Consider the following 19,499-nt stretch of genomic DNA (forward strand, 5'->3'; position numbering starts at 1 on the left):
TATGAGATGAGTAATGCAAGATATGTAAACATTATTAAACTGGCATTATCTCTGTGGCCTTCCACAGAGACCATCTACAATGCATATGTAATGTTTGAAAAACTTACACATTAAAACAGACACCCTTTAGTTTTTTTAAACCAAGGTTTATTTGTCTTGCTAATAGAGTTCACTTTTATATTTGACATGCTTCAGCAGTAGTTAGTCCATCAGTCCAATACATGTCGCTATTGCACTACGGTAGTGGGAAACAGGAAGTTCCGGGTAGCCTGCCACCATTCTTCGGAATAAAGAAAACGACAGAACAGTGTGGTGCGTTTCGCTTTATTACTACAGGTATGTAATTGCACGTTTTAACTGTCTAATATCGAAAGAACGTCATAACCTATTAGATAACACATCCTTCAAGATATTATCACGTTTGGGAAAGGTTTTGTGTAATGTTTCTGTCAAACCGAGTGAGTGAAGAACGTGATAAAAAATATTTTACAAGCACACGGAGCGGGGTCCACCACACGTTCATTTGTGAGGCTTTCCAGGTTCATACATAACTCAGTGGGGTTCGCCTGGGGATGTACAGTACAAAAACGTTGTGGAAAGCTGCAGATAGAAATTCCCTGAATAGAACTGACATGATTCCTTAGAATCAGAGGCATGTTTGTTCTACATAATTCATTTCTATCTGAATGTGGCCAACGTCTCCGTCCTCCTGGAAGCAGCCCTGGTACCCGCTTGTCCCTAGCTATGTGAAGCGAGACAGATTAGCCACAATAGTAGAATTTGCGGTTCGTCCTCAACATAAAAGTCCCTCATTGAAAGTGATGCAAACTGATACAAATTAGTGGAATCATTTCAAATTTGGACTAGGCAACGCTAAACATGGTTAGAATGTTGTTACTTAATTTAAAATTGAGAAGAATGGCGCCGGAGTAGATGGCTGCAGTTTTATGGTTTTCTAACCAATTGTGCTATTGTGTGTTTTTTGGCATAATTTGTGGGTAATCTGCCTCTACCCTCAGTCCTTTTAGCCAACGTACAATCATTGGATGACAAAATAGACGACCTACGATCACAAATAAACTGTAATGTCTGTTTCACCGAGTCACAGCTGAACGATGACACAGATAGCATACAGCTGGCAGGGTTTGCGCTGCATCGGCGAGATGGAACAGCTGCCTTTTGTAAGACAAGGGGTGGCATCTGAGGTAGAGTATCTCATGATAAGCTGTAGACCACACTATTTACCAAGAGAGTTTTCGTCTATTTTTCCGTTGTCTTTTTACCACCACAAATCAATGCTGGCAGTAAGGCTGCACTCAATGAGCTGTATAAGGCCATAAGCAAAAAAGCAAGCAACACTTGCATGAGAGCATCAGCTGTTCCAGACGAATGTGACCACGCTCTCCGTAGCCGATGTGAGTAAGACCTTTTAACAGGTCAACATTCACAAGGCCACAGGGCCAGACAGATTACAAGGACGTGTACTCCGAGCATGCACTGACCAACGGGAAAGTGTCTTCACTGACATTTTCAACCTGTCCCTGACTGAGGCTGTAATACCTACATGTTTCAAGCAGACCACCATAGTCCCTGTGCCCAAGAACACTAAGGTAACCTGCCTAAATGACTACCAACCCGTAGCACTCACGTCTGTAGCCATGAAGTGCTTTGAAAGGCTGGTCATGGTTCACATCAACACCATTACCCCAGAAACCCTAGACACACAACAATTTGTATACCGCCCCAACAGATCCACAGATGATGCAATCTCTTTTGTACTTCACACTGCCCTTTCCCACCTGGACATAAGGAACACCTACGTGAGATTGCTATTAATTGACTACAGATCAGCGTTCAACACCATTGTGCCATCAAAGCTCATCACTAAGGTAAGGACACTGAGACAACACCTCCCTCTGCAACTGGATCCTGGACTTCCTGAAGGGCTGCCCCAAGGTGGTAAGGGTAGGTAACAACACATCTGCCACGCTGATCCTAAACACGGGGGCCCGTCAGGGGTGCGTGCTCAGTCCCCTCCTGTACTCCCCGTTCACTCATGACTGCATGGCCAGGCATGACTCCAACACCATCATTAAGTTTGCGGAAGAGTGTGCAATGCTGTCATCAAGGCAAATGGTGTCTTTGAAAAATTTCAAATATAATATATATTTTGATTTGTTTAACACTTATTTTTGGTTACTACATGATTCCATGTGTTATTTCATAGTTTTGATTGTCTTCACTATTATTGTACAATGTAGAAAATAGTAAAATAAAGAAAAACCCTTGAATGAGTAGATGTGCCCAAACTTTTGACTGGTACTGTGTATATTTATATATTTTTATGGGTTATTGGAAATGATGCAGACAATTACATTGATGGAAGCCACAATCTATCTGCAATATTAAAGCTGATCTTCCACCCCCCAAAAGGTATAATAGTAATAAACACACTAGACAGCTAGTATAATGGCCTTTGGCTAAAACGTTGCTTGCGGTACACAGACTGGACATCTGGTATGATGGTCTTTGACTAAAATACTGCTAGCGGTACCAATACCGTGTGAGACAAACTGATCATTCATTTTCTAGAATCAATGTTCATTGATACTCCCGTTTTAGTAGTGTAGCTCTGCTCTCAATCTGAGTAGTTGAGACATAAAAAGGGTATTGATAGAAAAGGTAACTTCTCTATTACAGTAAAATAATGTCTCAATGTGTTTTGGTGTCCATATGAACCATTCTTTTGGACCAAACCACAAATGTAAATAGCTATTTTAAACCGCTTGCCAGAGAGGAAGATGTGATCTCGCAACTTTGCTGACATGAAAGTCAGGGGGAGGTGCTTGGTGTGTGTAAGTCATAGAGAAGCAAGAGGTTTCACTCTTGCTAAATTCTGTCCAAAATAAGCCCAATATGTTTCTATGGGCTTGTTTTGGACCTAAGCTTGTTGCCTGCCTTCCGCCTTTGGGACAACGACTCCCATTGTTAGGGTGGAGACATGCATCTTGTCATTATATACAGATCTCTGGTGTAAATGGGAAGGTGCACACGGCACAGAGGAGCGAAGGAGACGAGACCAAAAATACAATTTGACAACAAGCGGACATAAACACTCATAAAAATGAAAGTAAATACAGGGATTTGGAATGTCGCGCAAAATAATTCTATATATCGCCCAGCCCTGAGTATAGTAGAGTATAATGTACTGTATTGTACCTTACTTTACTCTAATGTTGTGTACTCAAGACGTCTTTTCAACTTTCAATTAACTGATTTCAACGTCCAGAAAATACTTATTTTAAATGTCCAGATATGACTTTTCAACTTTCATTCATAACCTAAAATGAATCTAACTTCAACGTTTGGAAAAATAAGTATTTTAGACATTTTTTTGCTTACTAGGACTATTGTAGTTCATAGGAGGAGGGTGGTATTTCAGCCAGGACCGGCCTGTATCTGCGGCAAGCATAGAGATGGATAGAAGACTCAACCTCTATGTAACCCATTTTACCATTGTCATTGAGGGTTTCCACCATTTTAAAGTAGTCAAATGGGTGGGGATTCTTAACGTTTAGGAGTAATCAGCCAATTATTAGTGCCTTGTCTTCTTCAAATTGGGTGCTATGGTTTGTAAATATTTAACACCGCCATCTAGTGGCCAATAACTGAATGACACTAATTGGTTCAGGACTCCAGCACTGCAGGTGGCGCTAACTCTGTGGTGTCAACGGACTTCCGCTCAGGCAGTGCATGAGAGAGACAATTTCAAGGTTGCACTACTGTTTTGAAGCAGAACGTAATGATTATCAGTTTTCTACATGTGTACTAATATTCAGACACATTCAGTTGTTTCCATCTTTATCTATAAATGTTTCTATGGTGTGAACAGGAAATACAATTGGAGTTAAATAGTTCAGTGAAGACAAGGTTATTCAGGAAAATAGTACATAATGCTGCCTAAAACATACTGCAACCTTGTACTAAATGGTTTTTGAGTAATTTATGCATTTATGTGAATTTAGGAAATATACTATAGGTTATGTGCACTGTAATTTAAAGTGTGCACTTTGTCTAATGTGAAATTAATAAATTGTTTGTTTTCAATGTTTAGCTACCTGATCTAATATAATTTTTTGAGAATAAAGAAAGTACCAGAACTGTCAAGACAATAACTTTTTGGGGGCCATTTTCTCTTCATTACTACAGGCCAACTCCGATTATGTCTGAGGCCGGTAACATCAAAAGTGAGGACAAACCCAATCTACAGTCACTGGGTCCTGATTGTGACAGTGGAGCCCAGTTTGTACTGCAGGATCCAGAGATGGCATCAGTGAAGCTGGAAGACTGCAGTCAAACACTGGAGCTGAATGTCAACATTAAAGATGAAGAAGAGGAGGAGAAGATTGAGGAATCTGTTTATGATGGTAAGAGCAGGTTCTATCTATAAGTTATCTTCATAAGTTAGACCTCCATAAGTTATTGATAGGTTTAATTCTGTAAATCTGACATAACACATCCTTGAACAAGTTCTATGAAATGAGTCTGTAGTTTCTAACCCTTGTGATAGTGAGTGGAGGATGATATGAAATGAGTCTGTGTAGTTACTAACCCTTGTGATAGTGAGTGGAGGATGATATGAAATGAGTCTGTGTAGTTACTAACCCTTGTGATAGTGAGTGGAGGATGATATTACTCATAATATTCACCCCTTTTTGCCGTCAACTGTTGAACAGCTTTTAGGGCCAACCCCATTTAGTGGACTGGTTGATTGTTTGGTCGATAGATAGTAGACCAACAGGCTAAGCTTTTTTTAATCGAGCAGCGGCAAATATATAAATTGCTTACATACAGTACCAGTCAAAAGTTTGGACACAAATGAAAATATATTTTAGATTTTATATTCTTCAATGTAGCCACCCTTTGCTTTGCACATTCATGGCATTCTCTCAACCAGCTTCACATGGAATGCTTTTGCAACAGTCTTGAAGGAGTTTCCACATATGCTGAGCACTTCTTGGATGCTTTTCCTTCACTCTGCGGTCCAACTCATCCCGAACCATTGGGTTGGGTAGAAGTCAGGTGATTGTGGAGGTCAGGTCATCTGATGCAGCACTCCATCACTCCTGGAAATGTGTTTTGGGTCATTTGCCTGTTGAAAAACAAATGAGAATCCCACTTAGCGCAAACCAGATGGGATGGCGTATCGCTGCAGAGTGCTGTGGTAGCTATGCTGGTTAATTGTGACTTGAATTCTAAATAAATCAATGACTGTCACCAGCAAAGCACCATCACAGCTCCTCCTCCATGCTTCATGGTGGGAACCACACATGCGGAGATCATCCGTTCACCTAGTCTGCGTCTCACAAAGACAGAGGTTAGAACCAAAGATCTCACATTTGGACTCATCAGACCAAAGGACAAATTTCCACTGGTCTAATTTCCATTGCTCGTGTTTCTTGGGCCAAGCAAGTCTCTTCTTATTATTGATGTCCTTTAATAGTGGTTTCTTTGCAGCAATTCAACCATGAAGGCCTGATTCACGCAGTCTCCTCAGAAAAGTTGATGTTGAGATGTGTCTGTTGAACTCTGTGAAGCATTTATTTGGTCTGCCATCTGAGGTGAAGCTGGAAGACAGGTACACCTGTTAATTGAAATGCATTCCAGGTGACTACCTCATGAAGCTGGTTGAGAGTATGCCAAGACTGTGCAAAGCTGTCATCAAGGCAAAGGGTGGCTACTTTGAAGAATCTCAAATATAAAATATATTTTGATTTCACTTTATTTGGTTAATACATGATTCTGTATGTGTTATTTCATACTTTTGATGTCTTCGCTATTATTATACAATGTAGAAAATAGTAAAAATAAAGAAACTCTTGAATGAGTAGGTGTGTCCAAACTTTTGATTGATACTGTGTATATAAAAAAATGTATGACACACGAGACATCTGTCTGATTCACGCCTGTCTGAATGGACTCGTCCATTGCGGAGGGCATGGCTCACCAGTAGTACATTTAGCCTACCTTTTAATTCCCATCATTTCTAATCTACAATGTTTGTTTGATTACAGTAATGCATTCAATATATTATTACAGTCTTGTCATTGTAGGAGTGGACACGTTGTTTGCAGAGCGTACAACCTTGGCTATGCTTGTGAGAATTTTTTTTTGGTTTATTTCCTTCCATTTACGAGTTTACAATGTATTATTTGTCTTTTGTTGAGAGTGCTCCTGTCAATGTTGAGTAAGGACACACACTTGATTATGCATAGAAGTAGGCCTATAGTTTACCTGGCCTGATTACACATAGAAGCAGGCCTATAGGCTACCTGGCCCTGATTACACATAGAAGTAGGCCTATAGGCTAGCTGGCCTGATTACACAAAGAAGTAGACCTATAGGCTAGCTGGCCTGATTACTCATAGAAGTAGGCCTATAGGCTAGCTGGCCTGATTACACATAGAAGTAGGCCTATAGGCTAGCTGGCCTGATTACTCATAGAAGTAGACCTATAGGCTAGCTGGCCTGATTACACATAGAAGTAGGCCTATAGGCTAGCTGGCCTGATTACACATAGAAGTAGGCCTATAGGCTAGCTGGCCTGATTACACATAGAAGTAGGCCTATAGGCTAGCTGGCCTGATTACACATAGAAGTAGGTCTATAGTCTACCTGGCCTGATTACACATAGAAGTAGGCCTATAGGCTAGCCGGCCTGATTACTCATAGAAGTAGGCCTATAGGCTAGCTGGCCTGATTACACATAGAAGTAGACCTATAGGCTACCTGGCCCTGATTACACATAGAAGTAGGTCTATAGGCTAGCTGGCCTGATTACACATAGAAGTAGGCCTATAGGCTACCTGGCCTGATTACACATAGAAGTAGGCCTATAGGCTACCTGGCCTGATTACACATAGAAGTAGGCCTATAGGCTACCTGGCCTGATTACACATAGAAGTAGGCCTATAGGCTACCTGGCCTGATTACACATAGAAGTAGGCCTATAGGCTACCTGGCCTGATTACACATAGAAGTAGGCCTATAGTCTACCTGGCCTGATTACACATAGAAGTAGGCCTATAGGCTACCTGGCCTGATTACACATAGAAGTAGGCCTATAGGCTACCTGCCCTGCTTGCAAATGTAGGCCTATAGGCTACCTGGCCTGATTACACATAGAAGTAGGCCTATAGTCTACCTGGCCTGATTACACATAGAAGTAGGCCTATAGGCTAGCTGGCCCTGATTACACATAGAAGTAGGCCTATAGGCTACCTGCCCTGCTTGCAAATGTAGGCCTATAAATTTGCCCATTTGGGGATCTGATACTATTTCTGATTGTCTTAACTCACCGTCACTGTGGAGTTTCTGAGATAAAAAATGTTCAGCTCAAACAGCAAGTGAGCGAAGTCTGTTTCTACAAAAAGTCCAGTTCTCTACCTTTTGATAACCACTCAGCATGAAAGGGGAAAAAATGTAATGCATTGATCTGGTGGAAACGTCTTATCCCTTGTGCAAATTTGCAAGTTTGCTAGCACAGGCCAGACCAAATGATTAGTTGATAGAATGTTTCAAGTTTCTTGCAGACAGGCCATGTGTAGCCAATTTGATTAATAGAATATTTATTTTCATCAGGATATTTTCTACCTGCAGACTGCAATGTTTTTATTTGTTGGCTTTATGTAAGCTAGTTTTGGCAATATTAGTTACTTTTAGATTTGTATCATTTTTATAGAATTTTGATTAACTACATGACATTGATTTGAGATATGAAGACTTTATTATAAATGAAATGAAACTGTTCCATGAAAATGTGCATATGAAAATCATAACTGGCACCCAGATAAATAGAAATGGTACGAAATACCTGCCACTCCAAATGGAAAAGGTTGCCAACCGGCAACGTCAGGAGCATAACGGAAGGCCAGCAGCAGCGGGAGGAGGAGAGTCGGAACAGATTCTTTTACTTCTGGTTAGGCGATATTGATCTCTGGCTGCCTCTTGAGTAATTTGTGTCTTCATTTTTAATCACAGTGCATAAAGCATCAGACAAGCTCAGTAGCCTCCATATAGTTGATTTTATTTCAACACATATATATGGAAAAATACATGTTTTAAAATTAAAACATTTGGTCGAAAGAAAACAAGACTCTCGGTCGACCAGGATAATTTTTTTTGTCGGGACAGCCCTAATAGCTTTATTCCCTGTATTGAACAGCCTACTGATATGAAGTCATATGTATATCACACCAACTGACTGGTTCTTCTGATGTTGTTCACACAGGAGACCATGTTGAGACATTCTCTACATCCAGAGAGCAACAGCAGGAAGATCACAGAGCTAAGAGGTCTCACCACTGCCCGCATTGTGAGGAGATTTTCCCAATTCTATCAAAACTAGAAATACACCTAAAAATACACACAGGAGATAATCTGTATTCCTGCACTGACTGTGGGAAGAGTTTCACAACATCACAGGCTCTGACAGTTCATCTGCGAGTCCACACTGGAGAAAAACCTTACTCCTGCTCTGACTGTGGGGAGAGTTTCTCTCAACAGAGCAGCTTAAAAACACACCAACGTATACACACAGGAGAGAAGCCTTACTCGTGCTCTGACTGTGGGAAGAGTTTCTCCGTATCAAGCAACTTAAAAACACACCTAAAAATACACGCCGGGGAGAAGCCTTACTTCTGCTCTGACTGTGGGGCGAGTTTCTCTCAACAGAGCCACTTACAAACCCACCAACATATACATACAGGAGAGAAGCATTACTTGTGCTCTGACTGCGGAAAATGCTTCATAACATCAGCTGAGTTAAGAGTTCATCAGAGAACACACACAGGAGAGAAGCCTTACTGCTGCTCTGACTGTGGGAAGAGTTTCTCTCAACAGAGCAACTTAAAATGTCACCAGCGAATACACACAGGAGAGAAGCCTTACTCCTGCTCTGACTGTGGGAAGAGTTTCACCCATTTGGATATATTAAAATGTCACCAGCGAATACACACAGGAGAGAAGCCTTACTTCTGTTCTGTCTGTGGGAAGAGTTTTTCCCAACAGGGCAACTTAAAAACACACCAACGTATGCATAAAGGAGAGAAGCCTTACTCCTGTTCTGACTGTGGAAAATGCTTCACAACATCAACTGAGCTAAAATCTCATCAGAGAACACACACAGGAGAGAAGCCTTACTGCTGCTCTGACTGTGGGAAGAGTTTCTCCCGATTGGCTACCTTAAAAACACATCAATGTATACATAAAGGAGAAAAGCCTCATCACCTCTCTCAGACCAGCTAAGATTAAAGTCACTCCATCAATTAATCCTCATCTCATAAAAGTGGTAACAGTGAATTGGATCAAATGAAGAAAGCTTAGAACACTTTTGTAATCCTATTGTTTCTCACTGTGAGAGAACTGTGCAGAGGAAAGGGAGCGTTATAAAATTATGACATTGGAAATCATCTTTTTTTACTACAAAACATTAGAAACGCGCCATTTCACATATGTTGATGTTGGGGTGGTGCTGGGATGATGAATATGAAGTTGAAACATTTTAAAATGTCCCTTTTTAAGGCAAAAACAATAGGATGGTGGTTGGTCGGGTGGATGGATGAGTCAGCATATAACATGAAAGTCTAGCAACCCAACGATTGCTTGTTCAAATCTCATCACGGACAACTTTAGCATTTTAGCTAATAAGCAACTTTGCAACTACACTACATGACCAAAAGTACACTACTGTTCAAAAGTTTGGGGTCACTTAGAAATGTCCTTGTTTTTGAAAGAAAAGCTATTTTTTTGTCCGTTTTATATAACATCAAATTCATCAGAAATACAGTGTAGACATTGTTAATGTTGTAAACTACTATTTTAGTTGGAAACGGCAGATTTTTTAATGGATAATCTACATAGGCGTACAGAGGCCCATTATCAGCAGCCATCACTCCTGTGTTCCAATGGCACGTTGTGTTAGCAAATTCAAGTTTATCATTTTAAAAGCCTAAATGATCAATAGAAAACCCTTTTGCAATTATGTTAGCACAGCTAAAAACGGTTGTTCTGATTAAAAAAGGAATAAAACTGGCCTTTTTTAGACTAGTTGAGTATCTGGAGCATCAGCATTTGTGGGTTTGATTACAGGCTTAAAATGGTCAGAAACAAATAACTTTCTTCTGAAACTCGTCAGTCTATTCTTGTTCTGAGAAATGAAGGCTATGCCATGCAAGAAATTGCCAAGAAACTGAAAATCTCATACAACGCTGTGTACTACTCCCTTCACAGAACAGCACAAACTGGACCTAACCAGAATAGAAAGAGGAGTGGGAGGCCCCGGTGCACAACTGAGCAAGATGACAAGTACATTAGTGTCTAGTTTGAGAAACGGATGCCTCTCAAGTCCTCAACTGGCAGCTTCATTAAATAGTACCCGCAAAACACCAGTCTCAACGTCAACAGTGAAGAGGCGACTCCGGGATGATGGCCTTCTAGGCAGAGTTGCAAAGAAAAAGCCAAATCTCAGACTGGCCAATAAAAATAAAAGATTAAGATGGGCAAAAGAACACAGACACTGGACAGAGAAACTCTGCCTAGATGGCCAGCATCCCGGAGTCGCTTCTTCACTGTTGACGTTGAGACTGCACTGTATTTCTGATCAATTTGATGTTATTTTAATGGACAAAAACCCCCCAGATCTTTCAAAAACAAGGACATTTCTAAGTGACCCCAAACTTTTGAACGGTAATGTATGTGGGCACCTGCTCGTCGAACATCTCATTCCAAATTCATGGGCATTAATATGGATTTGGTCCCCCTTTTGCTGCAATAACGGCCTCCACTCTTCTGGGAAGGCTTTCCACTAGATGTTGGAACATTGCTGTGGGGACTTTTTCCATTCAGCCACGAGCATTAGTGAGGTCGGGCACTGATGTTGGGCGATTAGGTCTGGCTCGCAGTCAACGTTTCAATTCATCCCAAAGGTGTTTGATGGAGTTAAGGTCAGGGCTCTGTGCAGGCCAGTCAAGTTCTTCCACACTGATTTCCACACTGATCTCAACAAACCATTTGTGTATGGACGTCTATTTGTGCTCGGGGGCATTGTCACGCTGAAACCGGAAAGGGCCTTCCCCAAACTGTTGCCACAACGTTGGCAGCACAGAATCATCTATAATGTCATTGTATGCTGTAGCGTTAAGATTTCCCTTCACTGGAACTAAGGGGACTAGTCCGAACCATAAAACAATCCCAGGCCATTATTCGTCCTCCACCAAACTTTACAGTTGGTACTATGCATTGGGGCAGGTAGTGTTCTCCTGTCATCCACCAAACCCAGATTCGTCCGTCGGACTGCTAGATGATGAAGCGCGATTCATCACTCCAGAGAACATGTTTCCACTGCGTCAGTCCAATGGCGGTGAGCTTTACACCACTCCAGCCAACGCTTGGCATTGCACATGGTGATCTTAGGCATGTGTGCTGCTGCTCGACCATGGAAAAGCATTTTATGACGCTCCCAATTAACAGTTCTTGTGGACATTGCTTCCAGAAGCAGTTTGGAACGTGATAGTGAGTGTTGCAACCGAGGACGGACAATTTTTACATGCTTCAACACTTGGTGGTCCTCAAGCAGGGCAGACATTTGATGAACTGGCGGTGCCACATTGAACGTCACTAAGCTCTTCAGTAAGGCCATTCTAATGCCAATGTTTGTCTATGGAGAATGCATGGCTGTGTGCTCGATTTTTATACTCCTGTCAGCAACGGGTGTGGCTGAAATAGCCAAATCCACAATTTGAAGAGGTGTCCTCATACTTTTGTGTATATAGTGTGCTTAGCATGTTAATGTTAGCAACAACAAATTGGAATTCGTAAAATATCATACGTATAGCAAATTCGTAACATATTGTACGAAATGTAATTCGTAACATACTATACAAATCGTATTACAGTTATAGGCCAATGTAACATAACATACTAAATTGTGTGGTATTTTTTTAAATGTATTTTTACATATAGTACGTTTTGCTCTGACACCAAGTTGTCCCTCTGCAGTTCTCTGTGGGAATGAGTTAGTAGATACAACATGTATCAGATAGAGATGATGTGATGATCAGTTTTCTGTGGGAATGAGCTGGTAGACACAACATGTATCAGATAGAGATGATGTGATGATCAGTTTTCTGTGGGAATGAGTTAGTAGACACAACATGTATCAGATAGAGATGATGTGATGATCAGTTTTCTGTGGGAATGAGCTGGTAGACACAACATGTATCAGATAGAGATGATGTGATGATCAGTTTTCTGTGGGAATGAGTTGGTAGACACAACATGTATCAGATAGAGATGATGTGATGATCAGTTCTCTGTGGGAATGAGTTAGTAGACACAACATGTATCAGATAGAGATGGTGTGATGATCAGTTTTCTGTGGGAATGAGTTAGTAGATACAGTTGAAGTCAGAAGTTTACATACACTTAGGTTGGAGTCATTAAAACTCGTTTTTCAACCACTCCACAAATTTCTTGTTAACAAACTATAGATTTGGCAAGTCGGTTAGGACATCTTCTTTGTGCATGACAAGTCATTTTTCCAACAATTGTTTACAGACAGATTATTTCACTTATAATTCACTGTATCACAATTCCAGTGGGTCAGAAGTTTACATACATAAAGTTGACTGTGCCTTTAAACAGCTTGGAAAATTCCAGAAAATGATGTCATGGCTTTAGAAGCTTCTGATAGGCTAATTGACATCATTTCAGTCTATTGGAGAGGTACCTGTGGATGTATTTTAAGGTCTACCTTCAAACTCAGTGCCTCTTTGCTTGACATCATGGGAAAATCAAAAGAAATAAGCCAAGACCTCAGAAAATAAATTGTAGACCTCCACAAGTCTGGTTCATCCGTGGGAGCAATTTCCAAACGCCTGAAGGTACCACGTTCATCTGTACAAACAATAGTACGCAAGTACAAACACCATGGGACCACGCAGCCGTCATACCGCTCAGGAAGGAGATGCGTTCTGTCTCCTAGAGATGAACGTACTTGGGTGCGAAAAGTGCAAATCAATCCCAGAACTACAGAAAAGGACCTTGTGAAGATGCTGGAGGAAACAGGTAAAAAAGTATCTATATCTACAGTAAAACAAGTCCTATATCGACATAACCTGAAAGGTCGCTCAGCAAGGAAGAAGCCACTGCTCCAAAACCGCCATAGAAAAGCCAGACTACGTTTTGCAACTGCGCTTGGGGACAAAGATCGTACTTTTTGGAGAAATGTCCTCTGGTCTGATGAAACAAAAATAGAGCTGTTTGGCCATAATGACCATCGTTATGTTTGGAGGAAAAAGGGGGAGGCTTGCAAGCCAAAGAACACCATCCCAACCATGAAGCACGGGGGTGGCAGCATCATGTTGTGGGGGTGCTTTGCTACAGAAGGGACTGGTTCACTTCACAAAATAGATGGCATAATGAGGCAGGAAAATTATGTGGATATATTGAAGCAACATCTCAAGACATCAGTCAGGAAGTTAAAGCTTGGTCGCAAATGGGTCTTCCAAATGGACAATGACCCCAAGCATACTTCCAAAGTTGTGTCAAAATGGCTTAAGGACAACAAAATCAAGGTATTGGAGTGGCCATCACAAGGCCCTGACCTCAATCCAATAGAGAATTTGTGGGAAGAACTGAAAAAGCGTGTGCAAGCAAGGAGGCCTACAAACCTGACTCAGTTACACCAGCTCTGTCAGGAGGAATGGGCCAAAATTCACCCAACTTATTGTGGGAAGCTTGCGGAAGGCTACCCAAAACGTTTGACCCAAATTAAACAATTTAAAGGCAACGCTACCAAATACTAATTGAGTGTATGTAAACTTCTGACCCACTGGGAATGTTATGAAAGAAATAAAAGCTGAAATAAATCATTCTCAACTATTATTCTGACATTTCACATTCTTAAAATAAAATGGTGATCCTAACTGACCTAAAACAGGGAATTTTTACTGGGATTAAATGTCAGGAATTGTGAAAAACTGAGTTTAAATGTATTTGGCTAAGGCGTATGTAAACTTTCGACTTCAACTGTACATGTACAGTGGGGGAAAAAGTATTTGATCCCCTGCTGATTTTGTACGTTTGCCCACTTACAAAGAAATTATCAGTCTATAATTTTAATGGTAGGTTTATATGAACAGTGAGAGACAGAATAACAACAAAAAAATCTAAATGTTATAAATTGATTTGCATTTTAATGAGGGAAATAAGTATTTGACCCCTCTGCAAAACATGACTTAGTACTTGGTGGCAAAACCCTTGTTGGCAATCACAGAGGTCAGACGTTTCTTGGAGTTGGCCACCAAGTTTGCACACATCTCAGGAGGGATTTTGTCCCACTCCTCTTTGCAGATCTTCTCCAAGTCATTAAGGTTTCGAGGCTGACGTTTGGCAACTCGAACCTTCAGCTCCCTCTACAGATTTTCTATGGGATTAAGGTCTGGAGACTGGCTAGGCCACTCCAGGACCTTAATGTGTTTCTTCTTGAGCCACTGCTTTGTTGCCTTGGCTGTGTGTTTTGGGTCATTGTCATGCTGGAATACCCATCCACGACACATTTTCAATGCCCTGGCTGAGGGAAGGAGGTTCTCACCCAAGATTTGACAGTACATGGCCCCGTCAAATGATGCGGTGAAGTTGTACTGTCCCCTTAGCAGAAAAACACCCCCAAAGCATAATGTTTCCACCTCCATGTTTGACGGTGGAGATGGTGTTCTTGGGGTCATAGGCAGCATTCCTCCTCCTCCAAACACGGCGAGTTGAGTTGATGCCAAAGAGCTCCATTTTGGTCTCATCTGACCTCAACACTTTCACCAGTTGTTCTCTGAATCATTCAGATCTTCATTGGCAAACTTCAGACGGGCATGTATATGTATTCTTGAGCAGGGGGACCTTGCGGGCACTGCAGGATTTCAGTCCTTCACGGCGTAGTGTGTTACCAATTGTTTTCTTGGTGACTATGGTCCCAGCTGCCTTGAGATCATTGACAAGATCCTCCTGTGTAGTTCTGGGCTGATTCCTCACCGTTCTCATGCTCATTGCAACTCCACGAGGTGAGATCTTGCATGGAGCCCCAGGCCGAGGGATATTGACAGTTCTTTTGTGTTTCTTCCATTTGCGAATAATCGCACCAAATGTTGTCACCTTCTCACCAAGCTACTTTGCGATGGTCTTGTAGCCCATTCCAGCCTTGTGTAGGTCTACAATCTTGTCCCTGACATCCTTGGAGAGCTCTTTGGTCTTGGCCATGGTGGAGAGTTTGGAATCTGATTGATTGATTGCTTCTGGCTCCCAGGTGTCTTTTATACAGGTAACAAGCTGAGATTAGGAGCACTCCCTTTTAAGAGTGTGCTCCTAATCTCAGCTTGTTACCTGTATAAAAGACACCTGGGAGCCAGAAATCTTTCTGATTGAGAGGGGGTCAAATAGTTATTTCCCTCATTAAAATGCAAATCAATTTATAACTTTTTTGACATGCGTTTTTCTCTATATTTTTGTTGTTATTCTGTCTCTCACTGTTCAAATAAACCTACCATTAGAATTATAGACTGATCATTTCTTTGCCAGTGGGCAAACATACAAAATCAGCAGGGGATCAAATACTTTTCCCCCCCACTGTATCAGATAGAGATGGTGTGATGATCAGTTTTCACCATTACATTGGGTGGATTCTTTTTTACTACATAATGACTTTTATTTAATGATACACAGGCTATGAAATGACTGCATGTGTTTATTAAATTGTCTTTTAAAACTAGATTCATTATTTTAGTCATTGATTCATGTATTTGGGTAACAGTAATTAACTTAATTGATATACTAATGAAAAATAAACATTCTACATGAATTTGTGCTGTCAACCTTTGTTTTCTGGGTTATCTATACAGAAAATAATGTTTTTGTTTAATTCATGGAATTCAAAATAATTTACATGTCTATTTTCTACTCAAAACATGTCACTACACCTTTACACATCACCATGGGGACAAGCCAATTTGCTAGCCACCAGTAATTGCTACAATGCACAGATAGATGTTTTGTATTATAAAGGACTTACATATGTTTCTTATTAAATAACAGTTAAATAAAATGGGGAAAAGTTGTCATTTTAAAGTGTTTTATATGGTACCAATGTCCAAGGACAGCTTTACCGCCACCAATCAACAATGACCCACTTACTATTAGGGAATGGAACCAGAGAGGAAGATTGTCTTACCTTTCTCTTACTTATCGTAAGAGTAGGGGTGTTAACCCCGGGGTCCTGGCTAAATTCCCAATCTGACCCTCATACCATCATGGCCATCTAATCATCCCCAGCTTCCAGGCTCATTCATCCCCCCTCCTCTCCTGTAACTATTCCCCAGGTTGTTGCTGTAAATGAGGATGTATTTACATTTACGTCATTTAGCAGACGCTCTTATCCAGAGTGACTTACAAATTGGTGCATTCACCTTATGATATCCAGTGGAACAACCACTTTACAATAGTACATCTATATCTTTTTTTGTGGGGGGGTTAGAAGGATTACTTGATCCTATCCCAGGTATTCCTTAAAGAGGTGGGGTTTCAGGCGTCTCCGGAAGGTGGTGATTGACTCCGCTGTCCTGGCGTCGTGAGGGAACGATGTGTTCTCAGTCAACTTCCCTGGTAAAATAAAAAATGTAATTACTTAAACATTAATGTGCACTGTTCAAAATATATCTACAGTCAACGCTGTTGCTAGCACTAGCCCCCAAAATAAAGCATATGATCTGGGTTAACTTGGTTGAGTTTACGAAAACAAATATAATACAAGTCTCATCCCAGATGAGGAATAAGAAATGTTCAAAGCACATGTAATGTTTTGCTAAATTCTACTTCTTACACGGATTTAGCTAGTTAAAGTGAAGTGTATCTTTAGGAGTAATTAATGTGTACCTGTACATTACCCACCCTGACAACCTGGCCCTCAATTTAAAGCTTGTGGAAATGACATCCAAGTGGGAGAACAAATACACTAGTACACCACAGAGTATATTTAATATCTGCACAAGTACAATGTTATTACTAGGTGTTACACAGGATTTGGCCAGTTATAATGAAGTCTGTATTGAGGGCTACTTACTTGTAATTACAGTGAACCAATAGCCAGTGGTGGAAAAAGTACCCAGTTGTCATACTTGAGTAAAAGTAAAGACACCTTAATAGAAAGTCACCCAGTAAAATGCTCCTTGAGTAAAAGTCTAAAAGTATTTGGTTTTAAATATACTTAAGTTGCAAAAGTCAATGCATGAATCATTTCAGATTCCTTATATTAAGCAAACCAGATGGCACAATTTAAAAAAATATATTATGGATGGCCAATGGGCACACTCCAACATTCAGACATAATTTACAAACAAAGCATTTATGTTTAGTTAGTCCACCAGGTCAGAGGAGGTAGGGATGACCAGGGTTGTTCTCTTGGTAACTGTGTGAATTTGACCATTTTCCTGTCCTGCTAAGCATTCGAAATGTAATGAGTACTTTTGGGTGTCATGGAAAATGTATTGAGTAAAAAGTACATGATTTTCTTTAGAACAGGGGTCGAGAAGGTCAGCGTGCAAAATCTGGACATGATAGATTGCCGCGAAAGAAAAAAAAGTGTTATGACAAGACAAAAACGTCAAGACAGAAAGGTGCGTTTTCCATGCAATTTGTTTCGTTTCCTTTTGGGAATACATGAATCCAGCTTAACAATTTAGCATTGGACGTTTGATAACTAGCTAGCTAGGATTTGGCAGCTACCTAGCAAATTGTTGGCTAGCTAGCTAACTGAAGAGCCATAACTGTAGCATACTTACCTAACAAGGTAGCAAACGTTAGCTGGCGTTAATGTTAGGCCTAGCAACTAGTCTAGCTAGCTAGCTAACAGGTTACCATAGCACATTGTACAGAATATATTTACCATGTAGTATGTTGAGTTTTGTGTGGATTAGCTAGCACGCTAGATCGTTTTCTGACCTTGACTAGCCACTGTAGCTAAATTACCTAAGACAAACTGGCAAATAGCTATGTTGTGGTCGCTGCTAGCTAGCTAGCGTGGCTCACTGTTGTGTGAAGCTAGCCACAATAACGATTATCCACAACGGTATAATTTACGGTTTGCCTTCATAATAAAAGTCCCCCATTTGAAGCAACAGGGTGTGGTCTATCTTGGGCTAGTTATACAAATCTTTCGTGTTATCATGCAATATTTTAGCTGGCTGGATAACACAATAACTAGTTAGCAAGGCCTAGCTAGCTATAGGCTTAAACTATGGAAAGCATGATGACGATAACTACTATAGGGTAACGTAGTGTCTAAATTGTCATACATTCTTCATCTCTACCACAGATTTCCACAAGGTCTGACTCCAGGATGGGAAATGCTTACTAGAAAGAAACATATGACAACAGACACAGAGTTGTTGATTTCCATTGTTATTTGTAATGTTAAAAAGGGGAGAAAAAGACTCCCGTTTTTCTATATTAGCTACAGTGCATTCGGAAAGTATTCAGACCCCTTGATTTTTTTCCCACATTTTGTTACGTTACAGCTTTTTTCTAAAATTGATTAAATAAAAGTTTTCCTTCTGCAATCTTCACACAATACCCCATAATGCCAAAGCGAAAACAGGTTTTTAAAATAAAAAAATAAAAATTCTACATAAATAACTTATTTACATAAGTATTCAGACCCTTTGCTATGAGACTCGAAATTGAGCTCAGGTACATCCTGTTTCCATTGATCATCCTTGAGATGTTTCTACCTGTGGTAAATTCAATTGATAGGACATGATTTGGAAAGGCACACACCTGTCTATATAAGGTCCCACAGTTGGCAGTGCATGTCAGAGCAAAAACCAAGCCATGAGGTTGAAGGAAATAACCGTAGAGCTCAGACAGGATTGTGTGGAGGCACAGATCTGGGGAAGGGTACCAACATTTTTTGCAGCCCAAGAACACAGTGACCTCCATCATTTTTAAATGGAAGAAGTTTGGAACCACCAAAACGCTTGCTAGAGCTGGCCGATAATAGCTGTGCAGCAACGCTCCCCTTTCAACCTGACAGAGCTTGAGAGGATCTGCAGAGAAGAATGGGAGAAACTCCCCAAATACATGTGTGCCAAGCTTGTAGTGTCATACCCAAGAGAACTCGATGCTGTAATTGCTGCCAAAGGTGCTTCAACAAAGTACTAAGTAAAGGGTAGGAAAATGTGATATTTCCATAAAAAATCAAAATGGCCATTTCTAAAACCCTGTTTTTGTTTTATCATTCTGGGGTATTGTGTGTACAGTCGTGGCCAAAAGTTTTGAGAATTACACAAATATTAATTTTCACAAAGTCTGCTGCCTCAGTTTGTATGATGACAATTTGCATATACTCCAGAATGTTATGAAGAGTGATCAGATGAATTGCAATTAATTGCAAAGTCCCT

At 40.6% G+C, this 19,499-nt stretch overlaps 1 protein-coding gene and 1 long non-coding RNA gene across 2 annotated transcripts in view; one reads left to right on the forward strand and one right to left on the reverse strand.

Annotated features, from left to right (window-relative positions):
- Positions 1–353: 353 nt before the first annotated feature.
- Positions 354–19,499, forward strand: part of LOC106575793 (uncharacterized) — a 34,825-nt gene continuing 15,679 nt past the window's right edge. Inside the window, exons 1-3 of the mRNA XM_082964418.1 lie at positions 354–1,889; positions 4,210–4,427; positions 8,291–15,907. Of these exons, the coding sequence (XP_082820544.1) occupies positions 4,223–4,427; positions 8,291–9,306 (1,221 nt within the window). The 5' untranslated portion in view covers positions 354–1,889; positions 4,210–4,222 and the 3' untranslated portion in view covers positions 9,307–15,907. Of the gene's footprint in view, positions 1,890–4,209; positions 4,428–8,290 lie in introns of the transcript that reaches the window.
- On the reverse strand, positions 15,781–18,143 carry LOC145861473 (uncharacterized). Its single transcript, XR_014381288.1, has 2 exons — positions 17,987–18,143; positions 15,781–16,704 (listed from the first exon to the last, which is right to left on the reverse strand). It is a non-coding gene; the product is annotated as an uncharacterized LOC145861473 (long non-coding RNA).

The sequence above is a fragment of the Salmo salar genome, chromosome 17 (assembly GCF_965601325.2).
Source record: "Salmo salar chromosome 17, fSalSal1, whole genome shotgun sequence".
Classification (NCBI taxonomy): Eukaryota; Metazoa; Chordata; class Actinopteri; order Salmoniformes; family Salmonidae; genus Salmo; species Salmo salar.